Below are 22810 nucleotides of genomic sequence, written 5' to 3' on the forward strand. Positions count from 1 at the left end.
TGCCTGGCCCATAGTAGCTGCTCAGTAAGCAAGGGCCAGTTAAATAAATCAATCAATGAACGAGATGCTTGGGTCTGGAAGGTGTTGTTTGTTTTCAGCTGAGTGATAGCTTAGGGAAAGCGGAGGCAGCTGAAAGCAGGTTGATTGAGGAAGGAAGTGCAGGTGATGATGTGGTCCCACTGGGTGTGGACAGAGCAGGGCTGGCCAGGGAAGGTGAGAGGGGGCAGGTTGAGGGACTGAAAGGAGCGGAGTGTCCTGGCAGGGTAGGAAATGGAGAGCAGAAGAAGAGCTGCTGAGGAAGCACGTTGGTGTTTGGGGCTCAGGGACAGACATCTTACTGAGACCAGGGGTCTGCAGAGACCTCAGCATTGCAGGGAAAGATCCCTCTGGGTTGGAAAGGGTGGCGGAGTCAGGCTGTGTCACTTCCTGAGCACAGTCCTGGCCACTCAGCGCTTACTGTCTCATCACACCTTCACCAGAACGCTGCAGAGGCAGATCATAACCTCCCATTTTACAGACAAGGAAATTGAGGCTCTGGAGGTAGAGTCACGGGCCCAAGGTCACAAAGCTAAGACACAAATACAGAAGCAGGATTTATTTTATTATTATTATTATTTGGAGATGGAGTCTCGCTCTGTCGCCCAGGCTGGAGTGCAGTGGCACCATCTCAGCTCACTGAAACCTCTGTCTTCTGAGTTCAAGCAGTTCTCCTGCCTCAGCCTCCTGAGTAGCTGGGATTACAGGCGTGCACCACCACACCCAGCTATTTTTTGTATTTTTAGTAGAGACGGGGTTTCACCATGTTGGCCAGGCTGTTCTCCAACTCCTCACCTCAAGTGATCTACCCACCTGAGCCTCCCAAAGTGCTAGGATTACAGGCATGAGCCACCGTGCCTGGCCCAGAAGCAGAATTTAAATCCACATCTTTCAGACCGCAAAGAGGCCCCACTCACCTCTTGTCCCCTTAACCCCACATCCCCCAGGCCCTCCTGGGTGGTGCTTGACAGGGGATGATAGACAGGTAGGGAGAGGGGCCTTCTGGAACCTGGCTCTTTGTATCCACAGTTGGGAAAAGCATGCTGCACTTGCCCTTTGTTACACCGTCAAGAATGCTTGACTGGGTGAGGAAACTGAGTCACGGCCAGACTCGTTTGCTGTTTAGAAATGGACACGGAAGCAGCAGCAGGCCTGGGGCCCAACTCTGCCAAGGGGCTCTCCGGCAGCTTGAGCCCTGAGCAGTCCTGGACCCCGAGGGCGGAGGGCGAGGGGACGAGAGGAAGATTGTAGCTGGCATGGGCAGGAGGGCGGAAGGGCATTCCATGCGGCGAGGGTGCACCTGAGAGGGCATGGACTGCCTGGATGGTGAGGCTGAAACAAGGCCTGGCCGCGAGGGTGGAGACAGGGATGAGGGCTCCTGTGGATATGAGGACTCCCGGCGGATGAGGCCTGGGGAGAGGGAGGGGCCAATCCGTGAGTCGGGAGCCCTGGCCTCCCCACCAACCGGTCTCAGACTGTGCGTGGGTCACTGCCCTCTCTGCCTGGGCCTCCCTGGACTTCTGAGAAAAGAGTTTCCTTCGGGTCTGCATTGTGTATTTGTATGAGCGCATGTGTGTGTGTTCACATGTGTCTGGGTGTGTCCCTGGGCACCTGCAGCCAGCTTGAGCATCCGTGTGGGCCTGCGGGTCTTCGTTTTGATGTGTCCTTGTTTGTCCAGCATCTCATGTTCACGTGTGTGAGTGTATAACTGGGGCTTTTGTCTCCTCTGGGTATGTCTATGCACACTGTGTGTGACCCCAGGTGCCTGTGTGTACGTCTGTATATGGCAGTATGTTTCTCTGTGTAAGTAGGTGCCATTCTGGTCACCTCATATGTGTGCACATGTGTTAAGGTGTGTGTCCATGGGATAAGGGCTGGGGTCAGTTGTCTCTAGGGCAGGGCAGAAAAGGAGGTCATCAGAGTCCAAAGTTCCTCAGGATCTGGGCAGTCCGCTCCTCTGCCCTTCCCCCAGGATGGCCCCCAGGTACTCTCCAGGCCACGAGGCAGGACAGGAACCACAGCAGCCATGGTTAGAAGTGGAGGGGGCAGGAGAGATGAAGCCTTCCGAGGAGGCTGAGGGCAGGGCTCCTGGGTGGAGGATTGGTGACAACTAGGGGCGAGGTCACCCAACAGACAGCGAGGAGACCCCCTTCCTGGCAACTTTTCCAGAAACCTGGCACTGGGAGGGCCCTAACCCAAATCCCAACTCCCAAGAGAGTCCCGGCGTGTGCCTCAATCTCCCAGAATATACCTGCTGGGTCTCCAGAGCAGTCACCTGACACTGGTCTGAGTGACCCCCTCCAAGGGTCAGAGCCCTGAAACAGCCCCCACAGCCGCCTCCCATGGCCAGACATGTGCATACATGAGTAGAGGCGGCAGACCTCCCCACGGGTGGACACGTGTGCATGTGCATGTACAAATGCATCAGCAGTTGTGCGTGTGTGTAAATGTGTGAGCACACTCAGCAGCCTGTAGATAGAGTTGTGCACATACGCATCCTTGGTGTGTATGAGTGTGCATGTGAGTGTATGTGGCCAGTATGTGTGCATATGGGTGCAGACGCGCTCAGATTTGCCGGCATATTGTGGGGGCATATGTGGGCATGTGTAAACAGCAGGCTTGGGCAGATGCAGATGGACGGGTAGGTGTGAGTAGGTAGACATGCTTGAGTACACATATGCACACATAGTATCAACATACACATATGTATTGGCAGGCATGTGTGGGTGGACACGGGTGAGGGCCTAGACTGTTGGCACATGCAATACAGGTGTACACACATACATGGTACCTGGGTGCTGTGGGTGGCAGTACAGTCATTCCTCCCTCACCCTCTTGGATAGTTTCTTGGAAACTGTGACATTAAGCGAAACCACAGACAGAGGGTCCTCAAATAACGTTTCCATATAACATGGATGAAAAAAGTTTATTTCATTATATGGTGTTTCTCTTAAAGTCGCAGTTTCCAAGAATCCATCCACAAGGGTAAGTGAAGACTTACTGTGCGTGTCACAGGCAAATTCTCAGGGGTGTGGGTGTAGCTGTGGATAGGCATGAGGATTGGGAGTCCAGCACACACAGACCTCCCACGCCAGCCACCACCACTGTGGTTGTCTGGAGGGGAGTGCAGGACAGATACACAGCCAGGGGCCATCCCAGGTGGCAGAGAAGGGGGCAAGAGAACCATCAGCTGGGGCACCTCCCCTACTCTCCAGAGTTTGGCTGCCGGGCACAGCCCCATGCCCAGCTCACCAGCCGTTGGCAGGAATTCAATCCCACCCCAGTAAACCCAGCTCTGCTTTGCCACCACCGAGCTCTGAGCTGGGGGGAGGGGACCCCGCTCGGAAATCGGTCATAAATTTCTTGAGATGCTTTAATTTTTTAAAAGCCCCACGTAGATGCTTTGCATTGCGAAAACCCACAAATATCAGCTAAATGAGGTGCGCCAGCAGAAGGCCTGCCAGGCCCACAGCCCTCCCCTCCCAGCAGCTGGGCCCGGGCTCAGCTGGGGCCCCTGGCCTGGCCAGCCAGGGCCGAGGGGCCCATCTTTGTTCCGCGCAGAGCTCAGACTGCAGAGTGGCTGGGTAAATAGTCGCCGCAGTAATCGCAGGCTGATTCCAACTAATTAAATCCTGCGCCAAGAGCCCACTCCAGCCAGTATCCCGAGAGGCCGCAAAAACACAGACACCCCAGACGGGGCACTGCTCCAGGCCGGCTCTGGCTCTCTAATCCTGTATCTTTTGAAAGATAGGCGCGCCCCGGGATGAGGGGTCAGCGGGCCTGCCCTGTGCCGAGCGGTGGAATTTTTCAATAACCAGCAGCTGGGTCACCAGGCACACAAAGGCAGTGTAATATCCTGTGGGCTTACTCGGGGAGAGAGAGTGAGCCAGCTCCCTCCAGGCCAGGGCAGCGGCCCCCCACGGCCCAGGCCCCCAGCAGCCCAGAGGCCACTTGGCCAGGCCTCCACTCCCCTCCCTCCAGAGGGGCAGAGAGGGAATCGAGGTCGGCATTCTCCACCGCCCCCTTCTCCTGGACTGGGGCTTCCAAGTAAATTCATCTTCCTTATTAAAAACCAGCCTTGATGCTCCCGGGCCCCAGCTGTGGCCATGATGGGACCTGCCTGGGGCAGGGCTGCTGGGGCCGGGCTCCTTCCAAGGGGTCAGTGGATGCTCCTCACATAGGGAGGTCACACTGCAAGGGGTTAAGGTCTCCAGCTCTGGAGGTGGAAGGACCGGCTTCAAATCCCTTGGGCCTGTCTGCTGGAGGCCATCCTGGCTGGCCCAGTACTGGCTGGTGACCTTGAGCAAGGCACTCAGTTGTACCCTCTGTGGAATAGGATCATGAGTTACGGTTATTAGAGGGACTAAATGAGAGCCAGTGTCTGGCAGCGCCCCCTGCCTTAGTTTCTCCCACGGAATAATGGAGATCAGGGGCCTCCCTCGCAGGCTGTAGGTGAGGCAGGGTTTGTGCCCATGCGGGGCTCACACACTGTAGAGAGCTGTCCTTGGCGGGACCCGTGCAGCACATGTGAGAGTGATTAGAAGCTGCAGAGACTCAGTTTATTTTATTTTATTTTATTTTTTTCCCAGAGAAACAATAGTTGCCCCTCTCCCGAGTCTGGAATGCTTTACGCCCCGGGTCTGGGACCCCTCATTTAAATTGGCTGCGAAGGGACAGGCACTGTGAGCCTGGGAGGGGGTTGTTAGGGATGGAAAGCCGGGGCCCAGGAATTTACAATCCGTTACTTGAGGGATGTCCTGCCTCCCTCTCGCCCCATTCAGGCCTTCTCAGACCCAGCATGTGCCGTAAAGATGTCACATGGGGTGCGGGGGGCTGAGGAACAGTCCAGGGCCTGGCCTTAGGGAGGGGGGCGCACACAGCCCAGGACAGAATCCTGGCTGCACCATGTCCTGGCCAGCAGAGCCTGGCAGGAGCTTCCCTCCCAGAGGCACTGGTAAGCGGGAGCATTGGCTTTTATCACTTGCCGGCCCCAGTGATGCCAGAAGTGAGGCCAGTGACGTGCCCAGGCACATGGCACCTGGCACAGGACTTGGTCAGAACGGTGCACCTCTCACTGCCCACCTGTGGACTCCTCGCACACACAAAGCAAGAGGCTCTTTTCGGCTTTTGCCCAACCACACGCTGACCTATCTCTTACTGGGGACTCTGGCATTTTGTAGCTGTGAGGCTTGGCACAAGGCTCAGTTTTCTCATCTGAGAAATGGGAAGACTCATTCTCCTTGCCTTCCAGGGTCGAGAGGAGATGAGAACTCCAGGAGCTCAGGCCAGAGTCTGGCTCACAGCAGGCATCCATGCTGGGGTCTGGGGGAGCCCCCAACACCACAGGGAGCCCCTCCCTAGGGAAAGGGCATTAAGGGGACCTGTCAGAGTGAATGGGGAGCCACCCACAGAGGGTAGGGAGGGCCCTTCGTGCTGCTGGCTGGACTTTCTGGGCGTCTGACACACCAGGCCCCACAAACAACTCCGCACCAGGGAGCTGGGCAGATCTGAGAGCCGCACAGGAGGCCGATGGGGTCAAGCTCAGGGACCAGTGTAGAAAGAGGCTAACCCAGGGCTCCCTTAGGCGGGGCAGGAGGTAGCTTTTGGCACCATCAGGGAGGTGGAGATGGATAAGGGGACACAGATTTGGGGCCAAACAATGAGGCCAGGGGGGTTTTGAGGGGGTGGTTCTCCAGGCACCCAGTTTCACCAGATCCCCAGGCTCTGAGACAGTCCACCTCCACTCTGGGCAGAGAGGGGGCATCGGGGGCATGGCTAGGGGCCAGCACTGTGCTCCCCGGGCGCCTCACCTCCTCCCCAACTCCTGGAGATTCCCAGCCCTTGTCTGGGAGATGAGCATTTAGGAATCTGCTTGTGCAGGGGTGGTGGGAGGGGCAGGGGTGGAGGGCGCATCCCCACGGGGAGATTGGATGGAAATGGCCTGCCAGTGTGTGTGTGAGTGTGCGCCTGTGGCGGCAGCAGAGTAAACAGCTGCTGCCCTGTCCTCTCTGCGGCCGTGGCCAGGTACACAGGCCTGTTTGGACAGCTGCCTTGTCTGTCCGTCTGTTTGGGAGATGCTGGCTGATAGATGGGGATGGGTGGACTGTTAACCCCTCGTTGCCTGCACTGCTATGTGCTCCCTGCCTCGTCCATTCGGTACAAGGCAGCCAGAAGATGGTCCTGGCTGTGCCCCCAGCTCCTCTCTAGGGGGGGCACCTCTAGTTCTGAGTCAGGGACAGAGTGAGGAGGGCTCCAGGGCATCAACAGCTTGCTCCTCCCCCAACCAGGGAGCCAAGGACAGAGGAGAAGGGGGTCTTCCCCAGTGGTGACTAGGGGCAGAATATGTCTCTGAGTGTCTGGAGCCCTCCTCACCCCAACACCGTGCCTTGCGGAAGCTTCTCTTCCTTTATTAAAAAGTCACTGCCAGGCTTTCTCAGAGCTGCTCCTCTTCAGGAACGCCTGCTCCACTTGGGGTGTGGGGTGGAGGAGGTTGGGGGGGCATTCAGGAACACCAACAACAGGCCCCTGCTAAGTGTGAACAGGCAGAGATGGGGCCTGGGGCCACCTGTGGGGCAGCTAAGCTCCATCTGTCTCCTCTTGGGCATCAGAGAGCCTGGCGTGGGGAGATCCCTGACCCAAAGATGAATGGATGCTGTGCTGGCAGTCAGTGCAGTGAGCCAGGCGACTGCCTGCCTGGCATCTCCATGTGGTCCCCCATCTGCCACCCTGTGCTCCCATCTCAGGCAGGGCTCCCCCATCCACATCGACCACACACCTGACAGGGCCGAGGGAGCCACCCCAGTTTTCCCATTCAACCCCAAAGCCCCTGCCCACTTCAGGAACTCCCTACATGGCTCTCTGATAACCCACCCCCTCTCCCACTCCAGGACCCCAGCCAGGACCCGCTGTGCCTCTCACCTGCAGGGCACCAGCCTGGACCCTCTGAGCGAGTCTCCCCACAAATGATCTTTAAAAAATGTAAATCACTCAAGCCACTCCCTACTTAAAACCTTTCAATGACTTCCCATGGCTCTTGAGATTAAGACAAAAATCCTTTAAATGGCCCACAAGGCCATCAACAGGGCATGGGTTAAATAAAGTAGGGTTTGCCCTGCAATAGAGGATCAGGCAGCTGTAAAATCAGGTGCTCTTGTCCCGACGTAGAGTTGTCTCCAATCATGGGGTGGGGGTGGCGGTTGTAGAGCATATTAGTGTTTGTATAAAAAAGAAAGTGAACAAAAATCCCAATCAGTCCTCATTACCAAAACAAAACAAAACCCCCCAAAATACACTCAAAACCAGGCCGGGGAGGGGAATGACAGGTGCACTCGGCTTGGTGTATGTGGGCTTGTGTACCTGTGATACATCTCTGGAGGAGGGTCAAATGTAAGACCTGGATTGCCTCTGGGGAGGGGACCCATGGCTAGGCATGGGATAGAGGAGGATGCAGAGAACGCCCTTTTATATTTGAACATTTCAGTATTAAATTATGGAATGCATTACCTCTTCAAAAACAAATTCAATTATTTTTAAGATAAAAAATGTTAAGTAGATAGTGTGTAAGACCCTGCACACTCAGGCAGGCTCCTGCACTCCCTAGCTTCCTCTTGCTCCAGGCACCCACCCTTCCCTCACAACCCTCTGCACCTTTTATTTCTCATTGATTCTCCTTGTTTCTCAGGACCTTTGCACTCAGTGTTTCTCTCCTGCCTGGCCTCTCCGTCACCTCCCATCCTTGCCTGGCTGATCGCCCTCCTCTCCCCGTCTCAGCCCATATCTCTGTCTTCCGAAAAGTGGCCTTCTCTGACTCGCTCCCTACCACAGTCCCCAGGATGGGCTGTCTCCCAGCAGCTTGTTCGCTGCCGTCCCCAGCACCCAGCACCATACCTGGCACACTGTAAGCACCACATCAGTATTTGGGGGAATGGATGAAGTGGCAGGAAGAGGAGGATACCCTGGGAACTCCATGCCATGGGGCTTAGGAAGTGCCCACCTGGCCTTTGAAGGATGAGAAGCATTTTGCCAGACTCACAGCGGGACAGTATTCCAAGTAGAGCGCGGACAAGGTGCAAAGACCAGGCGGCTGGCTTTCTCTAGCAACCTGTCTGCCACCCCAGTTCTTCCAAGACCAAACTGGGTGTATTGAACAAGTTAGCTCCCCTCTCTGAGCCTCAGTTTGCTCATCAGCAAAATGGGGGTGTTGGCAGAGACCTCTCGGACCTCTCGGAGTTGCCAGGGGTGGGGTCCGCAGATCCCGTAGGGAGGGCTTGCGCACAGTTGGCGCTGGGTAAATGCTGGGGGAACTGCTGCGGGCGAGGGGAAAGGGTTAAAGCTAGGCGCTTTTTAATTGTCAAATGACTGCGGGCGATTAGCACTGGCAGCTTCCTCAATAATCGCTCTTCTCTGTACCTGCTGGGAGCTTAATTAAAAAACAAAGAGGCTCAATTTAAAGGCCATTACTATGCTAATGCGGCCGGGCGGGCGGTGATTAAGCGGCTCAGGCAGGCAGCGGGCGGCTGGGGCGGGGCGTGGGGCGATCAGTTACCCACTAAATGGGCGGGCGGCGTGCCCTGCCTGTCCCAAAGGCCGAGCCCCAACCTGCCTCGCCTGCCCTTTGCCCGTCCCCAGCCAGAGTACAGGAGACCCAGGGATGTGGTCCCCCAGATTCTCTTCTCCATCCCTGGGAAAGGGTCCCCATCTCTGGCAGGAAATGAGTGGCACCCACACTTTCATATACCTCCTTTTAATTCCCACTCCTGCACCCTCCTCTCCAGGCTCCCCTGGGCTCAGCATGGAGTCCTATTCCTCTCTGTCACTCCCTTCTCAAGATATTCTCTCAGGCCTCTGTAGATGATGCAGCCAGGGGACTCATCTTGCCTACCTACTACTGCTATGTCTCCACAAAAAGCGCGGCACAACAGGTCACTGGCTAGAAGCAGGTATCAGGCTCCCAAACCTCTGGGTCATTTGCTTCCCAGTCCCTAACTACCTTCCCAACCTCCAGGAAGGCAGGAGAGTGTGGTGGTTACCAGCCCAGCTGACCTGGAGCCCCAGCTCTGCATTTCACCAGCTAGGTGACCTGTGTAAGGAAGAGACTCCTACCTCCGGTAGTGGTCACGAGGCATCGGTGAGGCCCCTGCGTGTGAAGCTCTGAGCACAGGGCTGGGCTGGTTCCCGTGAGTGTAACGTCTAGTAGGGGCGTCTGCCAGCTTCATTCACAGCCTGGGTTCAAACATTCGAGCAGGAGCACGGGGCATGTACTCAAGGGCATTGCAGGGAGGAGGAAGCTTAGTCCGGATCTCAGGAAAGAGACTGGGTAGTAAGGCCCTCCATGACTGGGCTAACACAGTTGATGCTATCTCTGGCTGCATTAAGGGGAGCATAGGATGGGAAATAAGGGAGGAGATGGTTGGTCTTTCCCTCTGGAGGAGAGAGCTACTGGACTCCATGCCTCGAGGGCTTATATGGACAAACTCAGGCTCATTCAGAGGGTGATTATAATGTGGAGAAACTGCTGGGCATGGTGGCTCACGCCTGTAATCCCAGCACTTTGGGAGACCAAGGTAGGTAGATCACTTGAGGTCGGGAGTTTGAGGTCGGGGTGGCCCGCACCCATAATCCCAGCTACTCGGGAGGCTGAGACAGGAGAATCGCTTGAATCCGGGAGGTGGAGGTTGCAGTGAGCCAAGATCGTGCCATTGCACCCCAGCCTGGGCGACAGAGCGAGACTTCATCTCAAAAAAAAAAAAGACTGTGGAGAAGCTGCCACAGGAGCCTAATCAAGAAAGGGAGGTGTCAACTGTCTTTGAGTCTCTGAAGGGCAAAAAGGAGCTCACTTAGTCTATGGGGCCCCAGCTGAAGCTGGACGTTTGAACCCAACATATGACCCCCAAATCTGTCTCGACCCCATGGTTTTTACCCTGAGCAAGTTTTTATCACCTGCCTGGTAAAATTTGTAGTAATAAACTTTGGTAATTTTGTTAACATTGAAAACCACCCATCCTGATCCTGGGGAAAATTTAACATGGTAAACTAATCCATACAAAATATAACTGACAACAGTGAGACGACCACACCAAGATGTGTCACTGGCCACAAATTAACCAAAGAGCCCATCAGCAGGATCCAATACGGGCAAAAACCTGATGCTAGAGCAAAGCTTTATGGAAAGTTTTTCATGAAAAATAATTATCTCAATGAAAATAATTTTAGGGAAATAATGGGGAAAGTAGAAAATTATTTGACTGTACTAGAAAGAAAATTGATTAAAAAATTGCTTTAATGGAGTTTGTTCCAGAAAACACTTGCTCAAAGAAAGTTTATTAGTGTTGTTATAACCCTGATTAAAATGCTATGGTCTATGTACAGCAGTCCAAAATCCTTAAAGTCATAATGGTGGAGTCAAAATATCAGCTTGGTCAGCCACTTGGACACTCTAATGGTACCCTGGAGATCTGACACTCCGCTCGCATGGAATACCTGCTTTCCCATTCTACCAGGAGCCTACTGAAGGCTGTGACCCTGCTGATTCCCCGTCACCTAGCACAGAGCTTAGTCATGGTGGCTGCTTGCTAGTGCCTATAGAATAGACAAATCATAGAGTGAAGGTTTGGCACAGAACAAGTAGCTAAGTATTTGTTGGACGGATGGAGGCATGGATGTTTGTATGCATAGCTGGTGGAGAGGTTGGATGTAGCTAAGTATTTGCGAGCCGGATGGAGGCATGGATGTTCGTATGGGTAGCTGGTTGAGAGGTTGGATGGATGGGGGATGGGTAATATATGGGTGGTGGATGGATGGTTCCATGGAAGGATGGATGCATGCACATGTGGATATTTGTATGGGTGGATAGATGGTTGAAGGGGTGGGTGGATGGGGGACAGGTGGATAGATGGGTAGGCAGATGGACGGATGAGTGGATGCATGGGTGGATGGATGCATGGATGGATGGGTGGATAAATGGATGATTTTATGAGAACAAGAGAGGTACGACCTATCCTCCTTAGCCCAACATGCAAGGTATCCAGCCTGACCTTTCTTTCTCGCCCACACTCCAGCCTGACCCACTGTGTCCAACCTGACCCACTATCTTCCTAACCCTGAAAATGGCCTCCATTTCCTTCATGCCATTGCTGTTTTTCAACTTCTCCCTCCTAGAATGGGCTCTCTGCTTTTCCACCTCTACACAGAGCCTGACTCTGGCCTCAGACACACACATTCCCATCCCAGCCCCAACACTTCCCCCATTGGAATCCTCTGAACTCTGAAGTCTCCAGAAAGTCCTTCCTGCCCCACCACTCTGCCCTCCACCTGGCTGAGTTTGAATGTCTTCAGACTGCCGTGGAGCCCCCACCCCTTCCGGGGCCCCTGGCTCTGGGCCTGGCCTATTCTGGCTATGCAGGGCCCCGGAGAGAAATCCAAAGGCCTCTGCCTCCCGTGGCCCGGGGTTTCTCACCTTCCACGTGCGTTGTCAGCCCTCTGGACTGTGGGCGCCATCATCTCCCCATAACCCTGGTGCCCCCAGCCCAGGCCAGAGGCCCAGCAGCTCCGTGCCGATGAAGCAAGTGCGGAGTTGTTTTGGGAGGTGGCCAGGGCAGATGAGGTTAACACAGGAAAGGGCTTCAAGAACAGGGAGGTCCAGGAAGCCAAGCACAGGGACTGGGAGGATGAGCAGGAGCTGGGAGGCCCAGTGTGCCAGGCTCAAACCCCAGCTCAGACACTAAGCAGCTGTGTACCCTCTCCAAGCAGCACTTTCCTCTCTAGCAAAGAGAGTGATGATGCCTACCTCACAGGGGTCTTATAGAGGAGGAGCCCACGGGCAAATAAAGCGCAGAGCCTGCTATGTGGGAAACAGTCAATACATCTTAGTAAGCAATAATAACGATAATAATAAATGTTGGATTTGGCAACCAGGAGCTGGTGACCTCAGTGAGAATGGGGGAAGGTACCTGGGACTAGCTCAAACGGTTTGATGAGCAAGTGGGAGAAGGTTCCTACTGCAGACCAGGAGAGGGCCTGGCTCATAGTAGGTGCCGGGTAAACGTTAGATGAATGGGTGAATCACCAAATCATCAAATGTATTGAATTCACTAGTCAAGGGGCAGAAAGAAGGGGGAAGAGGGTGAACTCAAAGGTCGTGAAATAGTACAGGTAAAGCCCTTTGCACAGTGCCTGGCGCATCATAGCTCACAGCCTCCCTGATGCCCGGTTGGTCCAGGACTTCCTGCGGCTCTTCTAGCCTGGACTAGAGTCCCAAGTTCAGCCAGAAACCTTGCAGGGAAGGATGGTCAGAGGGATGTGATGCTCCACCTCCTGCCTGCACCTGACCTGTCTCACCGATGGCAGGAGGGCTCCTGCCTGTCACCAGGGAAGGTCTGGTCCCCACAGAAGCCTCAATATCCCCACCACCCATCGGAAGTCAGAGCCCCAAAGGTGGGAAACAAGTTGTCAGGTGCCAAGCCACATGGACACGGCTGCCCACCCTGTAGCAGTGTGTCTGTGTAAGTGTATCTGTGTGATTGTATCTCTGGGTGTGTCTCCGTCCTGGCAGCCCCCACACAGCATCTCCAGTCTGCGCCTCTCCCCCAACTACAGCCTCACACAAGCAGCTGCCCCTGGACCTATCTATCCCCATGGCTGCCTAGAAGGCAGCTCAGACCTAACACATCCAGGGCTGCCCTCCCCGTTCTTCCCCTGCCTCCCCTCAGACGCCATGTCCTCTAGTGGCAACTCTGTCATTCCGGATGCTCAGCCAGGAGATCTGGGACTCATCCCCGATGCCATCCTTTCTCTCGCGTCCTCTCGGGCCCCTGTCTGCCTTCACAAGGTTTCCCCTGCCCTCCTGGCTCTGAGCAGACACCTTCACTGTGCTAACTTCCCAAAGCCACTCCCTGCTCCTCCCTGTAACCCAGTGCCCCCCTGCAGGTGCCTAAGGAACCTGGTTAAAATGCCAATCAGAGACGGACACAGTGGCTCACACCTGTAATCCCAACACTTTGGGAGGCTGAGGTGGGTGGATGATTTGAGGTTAGGAGATCGTGACCAGCCTGGCCAACATAGTGAAACCCTGTCTGTACTGAAAATACAAAAATTAGCCGAGTGTGATGGCAGGCGCCTGTAATCCCAGCTACTTGGGAGGCTGAGGCAGGAGAATCACTTGAACCCGGGAGGCAGAGGTTGCAGTGAGCCAAGATCACGCCACTGCACTCCAGCCTGGGCGACAGAGTGAGACTCCGTCTCAAAAAAATAAAATAAAATGCCAATCAGATAGCCCACCCCCCACCCTTCCCAGGGTCCCTATCTCGTGTGATCTGTCCCCTTTGCCCCCCAGCTCTACCTGCACCTCGTCCCCATCACTCATCTGCTCCAGCCACATCCCAGATACTTGCAGATACTTGGTCCCCAGGGCCTTTTTTTTTTTTTTTTTTTTTTGACAGAGATGGGCTTTAGCCATTTTGCCGAGGCTGGTCTCAAACTCCTGGGCTCAAGCAATCTACAAGCCTTGGCCTTCCTAAGTGCTGGGATTACAGGGGTCAGCCATAGAGCCCAGCCTCCCCAGGGCCTTTGCACTGGCTGCTCCCTCTGCAAGGAGCCACTTCCCCTGATATTGTAGATACCATCTCCCAGGTGTCTGCTGGAATGTGTGTCTCATTCATGCCTCTGACCCTTCTAAAGCTGCAGCCCCATCTCTCTTCCCTGTCTTCACTCTTCTTTGCCTTGTAGTCACCATTCGTCATACTGTGTATGAAATGGATTTATCTACGTGTTAAAATAGATCAGTGTTACTGTCCTTCCGCCTGTGAGAATGTCCTCCACCAGTAAGAAGGAACTGGGGGTGGGGGCATTGGGAGGGGCTGTCTCTCTTCTCACTGCTCTAGCCTCGCCTCCAGACAACGCCGGCCCGCACATAGTAGACGCTAAAGAAATATTTGTGGGGCCGTGTGCGGTGGCTCACGCCTGTAATCCCAACGTTTTGAGAGCCCGAGGTGGGGGGAATCACAAGGTCAGGAGATCGAGACCAGCCTGGCCAACATGGTGAAACCCCGTATCTACTAAAAATGCAAATATTAGCCGGGCGCGGTGGCGCCTGCCTGTAGTCCCAGCTACTCGGGAGGGTGAGGTAGGAGAATCGCTTGAACCCGGGAGGCAGAGGTTGCAATGAGCCGAGATCGCGCCACTGCACTCCAGCCTGGGTGACAGAGCGGCACTCTGTCTCAAAAACGAAAAGAAAAGAAATATTTGTGGAATCGCCAAATGTGCATGTGGGCCTCCCTGGCCAGGCTGGCCTGGGATGGCTCCCCGGGCTCCCGGCTGTGCCCGTCCCTCCCTGTCCCTGGCCCGTGACCTCCAGCCCCGGCTGGGGGCTCCCGACAGCGCCCTTGGCGCGGATCAAAGGGCCGAGGGGCCGGCGGCCCCGCACAGCTGTGTCGGCGCCCGGGCCGCAGGAAGCGCAGGGGCAGCCCTCGCTGCAGGCCCGGCCCCAACGCGGCGAGGAGGCCTGGGGAGGCCAGGAGGCTGGGAGAGGCCCCGCGAGGCCCGCAGAGCGCGCCCGTCTCGCCGCGCATTCCAGCCGCGTGATTGACGCGCGTACCCGGGCCCCCGCCCGCGGCTCCCGCCGCCGCCCGCCCGGCCCGCGGCCGCCGCATCAAAGCAGATGTTTGCAGCTGGTTTGAGTTGGATCCCCATCAACAGGCCCTTTTTTGTCTCAAAATAAAAAACAGCTACGCCCGGAATGATAAGGACGCGGCAGGCACGTGGGGGAGATGTCAGCGAGTCCGGCAGGGAGGAGGCCGGGCGGCTCCCTCTCTAAGTGACAGGCTGACTCTAGCAGCAGCAGCCGTGACCCCCAGAGTGTCTAGGGTCCTGTCGCCTAGCTCCTGTGAACTGCAGCTCATCCTTCAGCCGGCATCATCAGAGCCCAGTCCGGCCTGCAATCATAACCTCAGCCACCACACTGAGCGCTTACTGTCCGACATGCTGTACAGCCTGCCATCCTGGACACCTCGCCACCAGCCTAGGAAGGAGGTGTGACACAGGGAGGTCAATACATTATGATGATTACCCATAAGGTGGGAATTGGGATCGCCAGCTTTCAAATGGGAAAACCAGTTCAGAGAGCCGAGGGGGCTTGTCCCAAGTCAGGCAGCTAGGAAGTGGCAGAGCCCGGATTCAAATCCATTCCTTCTGCCCCAGAACCAGGTTCTTAGGTATGAGTTATGTCACCTTTTCCAGGAAGTCCCCAGATAGACTCTTGGTGCTTTCTGTGCCTCTCTGCTTGCCCAGCATGCCCCAGTACCCCATCCAAGCATGTGTCCTACGGGATGAGATTCTAACTCCATGCCCGGAGTCCATGAGCCCAGCCCAGAGTCAGCCTCCATGGGTGTTTGCTGGGTGAATGTGAGAGGGTGTAGCCGGTGGGAACAGAAGGGCTGCAGTTGCAGGGGCCAAACCTCGTGGTCCCCATGGAGGGAGGAGGATATTTCCAGCAGTGATTGCTGCAGGGGCCGTGGGCTTGGGCATGGAGAGGCCCTAAAGGAAACCAGCCTAGAATCTGCCTGGTCCCCAGTGCGGGGCATACCTATAAAGGGACAGACAGACAGACAGGGAGAGCACAGACCCAACAGTGCAATTACGGGGCTTCAGACAAAAAATGGGAGGTGGTGAAGAGAAAGTTCCAGAGACTTAGACTGGGGAGGAGAAGAGAGCACACACCTATTAAGATCCCTCCTGTGCCAGACGCTGGGCCACGCCTTCCCACAAGGGTTAAAATCACCAGATTCTCAATTACCCAGGGAGGGACAGATCAAACCCCCATTTGACAGAACAGGAATCTGAGGCTTGGAGAAGGGATGTGAATCACCCAAGGCTGTGCAGCTGGTGATGGAGGTGGGAGCCACACCTGAAGATGGAGTGGGAGCTGACAGAGCTCTTGAGTGAGCAGGGGAAGGAAGGGACCCAGGACAGAGGGACTGATTGGCTCCCCTTGAGTCAGATGTCCAGGCCTGGTCCAATCACTTACAGTCACAAGAGTCACTTAGTACAAACATGGTGCCCCCGGGGTCTTTCCCTTGGTACAGGGGATGAGGGTGCTTTTGGGGTGGGGGACTCCCAGCCCTGCAGGAGGCATGCGTGGAACTCCACTGATACAAATTTAACAAACCGGACCCAAGTTGTGTCATTGTGAAGGGGCTGGGGGCAGAAGGGCAAGTTCACTTACCTTGTTACCTGGTGGCGGTTTCAGACCCCTAGGAGCAGAATACCTGGTGTTTTCTTGTGCTACCTGGCTGCCCATTTCGTTTCACACAAGGTTGTTCATTCATTTGACAAACACTAACCACCTCCTCCATGCCAGTAAATTAGACCCAGTGCCTGATTTCTAGGTTGGTGGAGACTTCAGACGCACAAATAACTAGAGAGTGGCCGGGATTCTGGGTATCAGGGAAGGCTTCACAGAGGAGGTGACACTTGAATTGGGTCTTTAAGGATGAAGAGGAGTTTAGCAAGAAGCAAAGGAAGGGGGCAGAGAAGCCAGGCCTTGGAAGCAGATGGAATTTTAAGCACTGAGGCAAGAAGGGACTTGCTATGTTCAGGGAGTAGTGAGAAGCCTGGCCGCGAGAGCTGGGTGTCACAGGGTGGGTGGGGCCTTGAGTGCCACAGCGAGGTCTCTGGGCTTATCCTGACATTTTGGGGTGCTCTTGGACATTCAGAAATGAAGAAGGTTTGTAATCTAACTTGAGGAGGAGGCAAGACCAAACTTTGGGTGTCTCTCTCCTAACCTTCTGCTTTCTCTCTGAAGTGGACAAAGGCTGGGAGTTGCCCTAGGCTGTGGCAGAGGGGCTGGACAGGGTTGCCTTGAGGAGTGGAAGAGGCCCACTGAGAGTAGAGAGACCTGAGTGGAGTGTGAAGTGTGAATTGTTCTGAGAACCCAAGGAAGAGCCACATAAACTGTAAAGGGCAGTGACGGGATGTGGGAATGGCACCCTCCGAGGCGGGTAGGAGATCTTGACTCAGCAAGGGTGGTAAGCAGGAAGTCCAGAAGTCCTGGAGAGTTGATAACAGTGATCATGATCGCCGTTTATTGAGCCCAGCCCTGTAAGGCAGCCTCTGTCATCATCCCCATTGGACAGATGGAGACAGAGGCTCAAGAGAAGGGACTTGTGCAAGATTCCAGTGCTAGGAAGTGATAGAGCTGGGATTCCAAGCCCAGTGCATGCTGTCTGGACCCTAAGATCTGGGCATGAAGACCTGTTTGGAGAAGGTGGAGTGCTCCCAGGACATTAGGAAGCCAGTGTTATTGGAGGTGAAAGAATCAGCCATACCCTGTGTGTCTCTGCAGCTGCCAGTGATTTAAGTCGAGACCATCCTGGCTAACGTGGTGAAACCCCGTCTCTACTAAAAAATACAAAAAATTAGCCGGGCGTGGTGGCGGGTGCCTGTAGTCCCAGCTACTCGGGAGGCTGAGGCAGAAGAACAACGTGAACCTGGGAGGTGGAGCTTGCAGTGAGCCGAGATCGTACCACTGCACTCCAGCCTGGGCGACAGAGTGAGACTCCATCTCAAAAAAAAAAAAAGGAAATTAATCAGATTAGTAATCCATGTTCAAATGCTCCTGAAAAAATTGGCGTTCAGAGTTTTGTTTATTAGCCTTATGAGTTTAATAAATTGAGCATTAAACAAATAAACCCATAAAAACTCAGAGGATATGGAGATACCTTCTCACAGCCTGGGACTCTTCAAAGGAGGGCCATCCCCGAAAATGGAATTTCTTATTCCATAATATCAGATGATCTCATGGAGGGGAAAAATGTGTTTGGAGGGAAGGGAGATGTGTATGGCCACCCCCACCTTCTGGAGGCCGGGCTGATGCTCAGTAATAAGAACTTAAGGTGAATCGGGTCTCAAGTCTCAGGGACAGACAGACACGGGCACGGTACCCGGGGCCCAGGGTAAGGGCAGCTTATGAACAAAGGCACACGGAGATGCACAGAGCAGGGCGGGAGTATCTGGAGTATCTGGTGATGCTGCTGTGTGACCTTAAAAGAGTGACTTGGCCTCTGCACCTTTCTGTGCTCATCTGTAAAATGGGAATGGAAACAGCATCTTCCTTTGAGGGTTCTGTGAGGATTGAATGAGGTGATGCAGGTAGCTGATATCTGAGCGTTATTAGTCCTCAATAATGTTCTGAGACTGATAACGGAGCCAGGAGTGCTCTGTCCAGATCAGGCCAAACAAGCTAGAAGGGCTGGCCGGAACCCGGGGTGGTGGTGAGAAGGAGGCACAGTGGGGCCCTGTAAACCCAGTCAGTGTCAGGGAGGCTGCCCCCAGGAATCATGGAGACTCTAGCAAGGGTGAGCAGCAAGGCGTTTTGGGCACACACCGAAGAAAAGAAATATGGGGTACCTGGAGTACCTTCTTCATGCCAGCGTGGTGCCGAGGGCTTTAAATGCATCCAGCCCCTGCCAACAACCCCACGGTCGGGGATGATCGTTCCCATTTTTTTTTTTTTTTTTTTTTTTTTTATTTTTTTTTTTATTTTTTTTTTTTTTGAGACGGAGTCTCTCTCTGTCACCCAGGCCTGGAGTGCAGTGGTGCAGTGTCGGCTCACTGCAACCCCTGCCTCCCGGGTTCAAGCGATTCTCTTGCCTCAGCTTCCGGAGTAGCTAGGATGACAGGCGTGTGCCACCATACCCGGCTAATTTTTTGTATTTTTAGTAGAGACGGGGTTTCACCATGTTGGCCAGGCTGGTTTTGAACTCCTAACCTTAAGTGATCCGCCCGCCTCGGCCTCCCAAAGTGCTGGGATTACAGGTGTGAGCCACCACGCTGGCCTGATCATTCCCATTTTATAGATGAAGAATTTGAGGCTCAGAGAGGTCAAATTCCTTGCCTAAAGCTGCACAGCGAGGAAGTTATGGAGGTTGTGCCCGCCACAGCTGCTGTTTTACACTGACAACTCGCTACATCTTCATGCTGAGATGCAGGCAATGTTGTCCAGCCCATTGTATAGATAAGTGAGCTGAGGCTCGAGAAGACAAATTACTTGCCTGGTCACCAGCTAGCAAGTGGTGGGACAAGGCGTGGAACTCAAGTCCATGTGATTCCAATGCCACCTGTCTGTGGCTGGGCCTGCTTCTCAGTGGCTGGCTCGATAGTCCTCCGTGGTGGGAGGCACGAAGAGAGGGGGAATGGGGGCTCACAGAGAAGAGGGGACCCCGCTGGTATCCCCAACCCCTCCCACACACGCCATTAGTCGCTCTCACCCCAGCACAGTAGACAAAGGCAGCCCCATAATTGGGAGTGAGTATTTCATGCATTCCCCCCCGATGTTTTATTGGGTGGAGAGATGCTTGGAGACCAAACGGATGGCGCATTCTGTTTATAAAGTGCGTGCAGTTTGTTTTATTTCCCGAGTTTTTGCAATCTAGATAACAGATGATGCCCTGAGTGGCTGGCGCTGCCTCCGTAATGGCGGCACCGAGCCTTTGGAGAAGTATTAATAATAGATTGTGTTGATGAGTTTGGAGAAAGTAGCAATCGACCCCCTGCTGCCAAGGCATTAGCACGGCTGTTCTGAACACAGCCAGCACTGTTGGTTTGACTGCAAATGCAGGTCACCCGCCCTGCTGCCCCCTCCCCAGCCTAAGAAGATTTCCTCTCCGGGAGTCACCCAAGGTGTGCTGACCCTGGCCTGGGACCCTGAGACCCTGAGACCCTGGCCCTCCCACTCTAGCAGCGACATGGCCAGTGTCTGTCCACTCAGAGGCCACAGAGGTCGGGCTGCAGACCTTACTGTGGCCACTAGGTCAGGTGGAGTGTGGGGAGGGGACAGAGGGGCAGTGGGGGTTGGGGGAGGACCACCCTCCATGTCAGAGCACCGGGTTCTACAAACCCGGGCTCCTTCCTCAGCCCCTCGGTAGAGCTAGACAGCCAGCCAGATTCCTAGGGCCTCTGCCTAAAGCTGTCACTGACAGTTGGGTAGGTTGTGCCCTGAACAAGGGGATTCAGCCAGAGGGCCAAATTAGAGCCAAAATCCAGCCCACATTCCCCTTGCAGAGCCATGCCCTGCAGGCTGGAGGGGTCCAGCATGCCCAGAGCAGAGCCTGGCCTCAGCCTTAGCTCACCCCAGGCCTTTCCTCACCTACTCTGTAAACACTCACGGAGGCCCCCTTGAGGATCGGATGGGGCCAGGTCCTGTCTCATGGAACCCCGGTAGAGGTGGTAGAGTTGGGCACCAACAGGGACATGCATTGTCATTCTGCTGTGATACCCGTGTCCTGAGTTACATGCTCGGCATCCTCGAATCTTGACAACAGCCTTCAGGAAGGGCTTGACGTCTCCATTTTACAGGAGTAAACTGAGGCTGGGGGAAGCTCAGGGGAGCATAGAGGAGGCCACCTCCCCCAGACTGGGGCATCAGAGGAGGCTTCCCAGAGGAGGTGGCATTGGAGTTGGGCATTGCAGGATGAGTAGGAGCCTGCTGGGTAGAATAGAGTTGGGTGGCAGGGGTTGCTGGGGGTGCCCCCTGCTGAGTGCTCTGGCCAGTGCCCAGGCAGCGTGCAGAGCTCAAAGCGGCCCTGCCCACTTTGCCCTACCAGCTCGCCGTGGGCGGTTCTGACGGCAGCTCCAGGAAGGGAGGCAGGCGAGTGCCTCCCATTTATGGCCATTTCTGTTCCAGAGCCGATTAGTAGAGAATTGCAGCTGTAATCTGTGCCCGTGATGGCGGGCCATAAAGAGGGATGGGATGTGCACAGCGCTCCCAAGGTGGCGCCCGCAGACATGGCCCGGGGACGCCGGGAATGAAAAATGGTTTTAATTCCCTCCCAGCAGCAATAATTTGATTCTTCATAAATTTTTCCATCAAAGTGTTGTTGAGCTGAGTTCCCACAGAGCAGGACACGTGACAGGGTGGAGAGTGTCGGGAGGAGCGGTCAGCAGACACAGCAGAGGAGGGGCTGTGCTGCCCAGCTCTCCTGCTAGTGCTGGCCAGGGCCTGGAGACCACCCCCTCCCCCGGCCCTCATTTGTCTGCAGAGATGATGGGAGATGGGAGATGGAACCACGTTGTCATGTGGAAGCTGGATTAGGCCTAGCCTGGGAGTTGCCTCCAGCATTTACTACCCATGCGACCCTGAGCAAGCGACTCTGCCTCTTAGCACCTCAATTTCCTCATCTCTAAAATGGGGTTAATGTTCGTTCTCTTCTTGCAGGGTTGTTGCAAAGATTAAATGCATCTCTGCACATAAGATGCTTAGAGCAGGGCTGGCACTCTATACGTGCTCAGTGAATATCTGTTCATGATGGAGATGCGTAAACTGAGACGGAGGGATGGGAAGGTGTTAGCCAAGCCAAAGGACAGAGAAAGATGTGTCGAAAGGCTGCCATGATAGTGCTCTGGAGAAACTGCAGGCTGTTCTTTGGGGCTGCAGCCTGGGGAAGCAGAGGGTAGAGAAGGAAGAGGCGGGATCATGAAGGGCCTTGAGTGCCAGCCTCAGGAGCTGGGATGGTCTCCTAAGGGCACTAGGGAGCCATGGAAGAGTCTGGAGCAGGGAAGCAGCTTGATCCGATTTGTATTTTAGAAAGATCTCCCTGGCTTCTGTGTGTGTGACGGCTCCTGTGTGGGCTGGGGTTTGAAGGATTGAAGGGGCCAGGAGTCCAGAGGGGGGACCAGGCAATTGCTCGGGCAGGAGAGGAGGGGCCCAGGCTGGGCAGTGGATTGGGCAGGGCTGGGAATTGCTTGGATGTGTTGGTAAGGGAGGATCAGAGGAGAGGCAGACCAGGGAGCTGAGGGAGAAAGGATCCTTTCCAGACAGGGGCTGACCTGGCCCCCAGGGAAAGTTTGAGTGGACCCTGCACACTGCCCTCTAGTGGCCACCATGTCTCTGAGCTGGAAGGGCCCTGAGCTGCCATGCCCGGGACAGGTGACTCTAGGCAGGATGCCAGCGCCCACCCCAGGGCCACTGGGGGCCTGTAGGCAGAAGAATAGGGCTGCAGGCCCCTTCTGCTGTCTGGCCCGGTGCCCGAGGAGGGCCTTTGCCTCCCACCTGGGCCTGAGGGTCAGGGTGGCAAGAGGGAGAGACCCTTGGCGGGAGTGGCCTCTGGGAGGGACTTCTGAGCACAGCCAACATGCCCGCTTTGTGCATCCGCAGGCTCTTCGCGGCCAAGTGCAGCGGCTGCATGGAGAAGATCGCCCCCACCGAGTTCGTGATGCGGGCACTGGAGTGCGTGTACCACCTGGGCTGCTTCTGCTGCTGCGTATGTGAGCGGCAGCTACGCAAGGGCGACGAGTTCGTGCTCAAGGAGGGCCAGCTGCTGTGCAAGGGTGACTACGAGAAGGAGAAGGACCTGCTCAGCTCCGTGAGCCCCGACGAGTCCGACTCTGGTGAGGCCTGGCCTGAGCTGGGGGCAGGCCTCAGGGACGGGGGTTGCTGGGGTGTCCTGGAGGGGAGTCCCAGCTGGAGAAGCCACCTTCTGCTTCCAGGACCTGAGCTGCACACAGATGGTACATACATATCCAGATGCACACGCGCACTGACGTGTCCACCTGTGTGCACATGACACGAACATGCATCCCCCAGGCACACGACCCCTGAGACCTACACATCCATACATATAAATATATGTGTGATCACATGTGTACACACAAGCACATAAAATGCATGCAGGAATACCCCTACCCTGAGTATGGATACATGTACATGTATGTGGAGATATGTGTTCACAAAGCCGGGAATGCAAAAGCCACACCCAGGTACACACAAGTGTACACACTTAAGCAT

The 22810-nt window shown here is 55.1% G+C and overlaps 1 protein-coding gene across 3 annotated transcripts in view; it reads left to right on the forward strand.

Moving 5' to 3' along the window:
• The window catches only part of LMX1B (LIM homeobox transcription factor 1 beta), an 81740-nt gene that overhangs the window by 53730 nt on the left and 5200 nt on the right, over window positions 1-22810 (forward strand). For all 3 annotated transcript variants that reach the window (XM_032162701.2, XM_032162702.2, XM_032162703.2), the window contains exon 3: window positions 22181-22413. In XM_032162701.2, coding sequence (XP_032018592.1) covers window positions 22181-22413 — 233 coding nt within the window. The remainder of the gene's footprint in view (window positions 1-22180; window positions 22414-22810) is intronic.

Source organism: Hylobates moloch, unplaced genomic scaffold, assembly GCF_009828535.3.
Source record: "Hylobates moloch isolate HMO894 unplaced genomic scaffold, HMol_V3 SCAFFOLD_10, whole genome shotgun sequence".
Classification (NCBI taxonomy): domain Eukaryota; kingdom Metazoa; phylum Chordata; class Mammalia; order Primates; family Hylobatidae; genus Hylobates; species Hylobates moloch.